Here is a 3,124-nt window from a genome sequence, read left to right as displayed (position 1 = left end):
TGGCGGGAAAGGTTGTTTTCCGTTAATCATTTAGTTTGTAAAATAGTTTTTTCATGTATATACGTTCTTTTTAGTTTGTAAGAAGATGCCTAAGTGTTTTGTTTGTCATAGTGACTTAAGAACGAGTCAGTCTCTGTTACTTCATTTAAAATTTTGTCACAAATTAGGTGCCATGAGCCCCTTTCGTTGTGGGGAATCATTGTGTGGACGCGAATTTGATAACGCCAATTCATTCCGCAAACACTTGCTGAAACACGAAAGAACAAGTACGGGTGGTGATGGGAACCAGCCTTTTCGAGGATACCAAAATGAGGTGTGTCACATCAATGTTGAGAGACAGTTGACTGATAATGGTGATATACCAATTGAAACTTCTGTGGAAAGCCTTTCTCTTGAAGATTACCGTGAGGCTGTAAAGGAGGAAGCCCTTCTTTTTATTACTAAACTGTATAGTCAATGTAACTTAACCAGAACTCATATACAAAACCTTTGCGACTGGGTACACGGGTTTATGGGCGGTAGTGTGATGCAACTGCTAAGAGAGAAAATTTTACAAACGCTTCGAGGAAATCATGTTGATGATAATACAGTAACTGAAGTAATGAACATGTTTAGTATAATGTCCAGTCCATTTTATAGCTTGGAAACCGAATATAGGCGATTTGGCATGTTAGAGACAATGGGCAGTTTGATAAAACCAATTGATTATGTTATTGGACAGAAATTATCTTCAAAGAGAAAGAAAGGCGAGGTTTCGGTGGAAACATTACAAGTGCTTGGAAAGTTTGTGCCTATGCGAAAAATGCTTAAACGATTTTTGGAGTTACCGAATGTTCTGTCAACGTTACTCCACTTCAAGAACAGTGCAGAACAAGAGACTGAAGTACTTTTCAGTAGTGTGCAAGGACTGCATTGGAGAAACGAGGTAACGTTTTCTGATGATCGTTTGATATTACCTTTATTTCTTTACTTTGACGATTATGAAATTAACAATCCTTTAAGTGGGCATGCTGGTACAAAAAAGATAGGGGTAGTTTATTATACAATTGCATGTATTCCACCGGAGTTTTTCGCGAAACTAGAGAACATATTTCTCGCCTTACTCTTTCATTCAAATGATAGAAAAACTTTCGGTAATAAAGCAACCTTTTCAATTCTTATTGAAGAGTTGCGTTTCCTAGAATGTGAAGGTATATGTGTAATGTATAATGGTTTAGAAGTACAGATTTATTTTAAGTTGTGTGTTATTACAGGTGACAATCTTGGATTGAATTCCGTTCTTGGCTTTACAGAGTCATTTTCTGCTAAGTACCCTTGCAGGTTTTGCCTTACATCAAAAACAGATTTACAGGCGCAGTCAAGAGAAAACGTCCGGAATTTGCGGGACGTTGAGAATTATGAACTACATGTAATTCTCGGAGATGCTTCACAGACAGGAGTAAAAGAGAATAGCACTTGGAACATGTTGCCGAGTTTTCATGTTACCAAAAATTACAGTGTGGACGTGATGCATGATCTTTTGGAAGGGGTGGGGAACTATGATATGATGCATATTTTGAAGTACTACATCAACGAAACACGTCTTTTCACAATGGATATTTTAAACAGTAGGATTTCGGCCTTTGCAAGCATGTCAGATGACGTAAATAAGCCGGCACCTTTATCTTCTGAAAATCTTGAAAAGAATAAATTAAACTTGTCTGCTGCTGAAATGTTATTTCTCATAAGGTACTTTGGTTTGATAATGGGTGACTTAATCCCCGAGGAAAATATCGTTTGGAAATTTTATATTCTGCTAAGAGAAATAACAGTCATATTAACATCAAAAGTTATTCACGTAAACACTTCTGAATTACTTTGTACCTTAATTGAAGAACATCATGAGATATACAAATCTTTTTTTCAGGATACATTAAAACCTAAGCATCATCATATGGTTCACTATCCACGTTTAATGCGACATATAGGACCACTTGTTTTCACATGGTGTATGAGGTATGAATCCAAACACCAACCGTCCAAGATTGCTGCCCGTATTGCTTATTGTCGAAAGAATGTTCTAGAAACTATAGGTTTGAAACACCAATTGCAGATATGTTATAAGTTCTTTCAGAAAAACGGTTTTCATATTCAACAAGAAATTGGACCTGGAGCAAAGATATACCTTTCACAAGATCAGAATTTTCCATTGTTTTCAATGTGTTTACCTCCTTCGTTGTTGAAACTTTGTCGGTCAGTAGCTTGGTGCATATACAACGGATTTGTGTTCAAGTGTTGCATGGTAGCGTTCGAAATTCATGAAGATGGTTTAAACTTTTATAATATAAAAAAAATTTTGTTAGACGAAGAGTCGCACATTTTCCTTCTATGTAAGAAAATGAAAACAGTTGGCTATGACAGTCACTACTGTGCATATCATTTGTCTTTCACGCAAGAGTGGATCTGCATACCAGTAAATTTGAATTTTGCAGGGCCTCCTACGTATTATAAGATAATCGATAATGACAACATATATGTTTCTGTTTCGGTATGATTTTGTGTTGCATGTGGGGCAGTGTTTTCTAACATAATCGTAATAGGGCTCGAGCATAAGAAAATGTTTCTTAATCCATGTGATTTTCAGTCAAACAATATTATATCCACTAGCAAAGCATTTGCAATGAAGCATACATTCCTGTACTACTAGATGTTTTGCCTGCATGGTCCTATGGCCACCGAAGTAGGAACTAAACTTTTAAAAAACATGGTTGGTTCTATGTAAATTTTATACAGATTTTTTGTTCGGAATAGAAAAAGGTTACATATCGAGTGTAAGGAAAAGATCGCACAGCTTGGACAGAATCTGACTCTACAGCTGAAATGAAACGAAAATGTCTTACGATATTTTGTCCTCCGAGGTTCCCTTTTGAAGTGACAGACGGGTAAAATTTGGACTATGAGGTAACACCTTGCGGTACTCTGTAGAAACACGTGATAGTTTTGTTTAGTTTAAACTTCTTCGTTATCTAAGGTTTTTTAAATCAGTTTTTTTATTTTAACAACAAAATGGCTAGATTTGAAACGGCATGTTTTGTCATGATCTGGGCACAGAAAGCTTCTTTTTGTACGACATTTATTCAATTTG

General features: G+C 36.1%; 1 protein-coding gene across 1 annotated transcript; it reads left to right on the top strand.

Annotated features, from left to right (window-relative positions):
* Positions 1-85: 85 nt before the first annotated feature.
* Positions 86-2,533, top strand: LOC145689316 (uncharacterized). Its single transcript, XM_081763457.1, has one exon. The coding sequence runs from the start codon at positions 86-88 to the stop codon at positions 2,531-2,533; it is 2,448 nt and encodes an 815-aa protein (XP_081619583.1).
* Positions 2,534-3,124: the final 591 nt, after the last annotated feature.

Source organism: Thermobia domestica, chromosome 7 (assembly GCF_964235325.1).
Source record: "Thermobia domestica chromosome 7, izTheDome1.hap1.1, whole genome shotgun sequence".
In the NCBI taxonomy this organism is placed as follows: domain Eukaryota; kingdom Metazoa; phylum Arthropoda; class Insecta; order Zygentoma; family Lepismatidae; genus Thermobia; species Thermobia domestica.
This window is presented reverse-complemented; position numbering and strand designations above follow the sequence as displayed.

What these genes read in the sequence shown, in the direction of transcription:
- LOC145689316 (XM_081763457.1), top strand. Translation starts at nt 86, where the DNA reads ATGCCTAAGTGTTTTGTTTGTCATAGTGACTTAAGAACGAGTCAGTCT.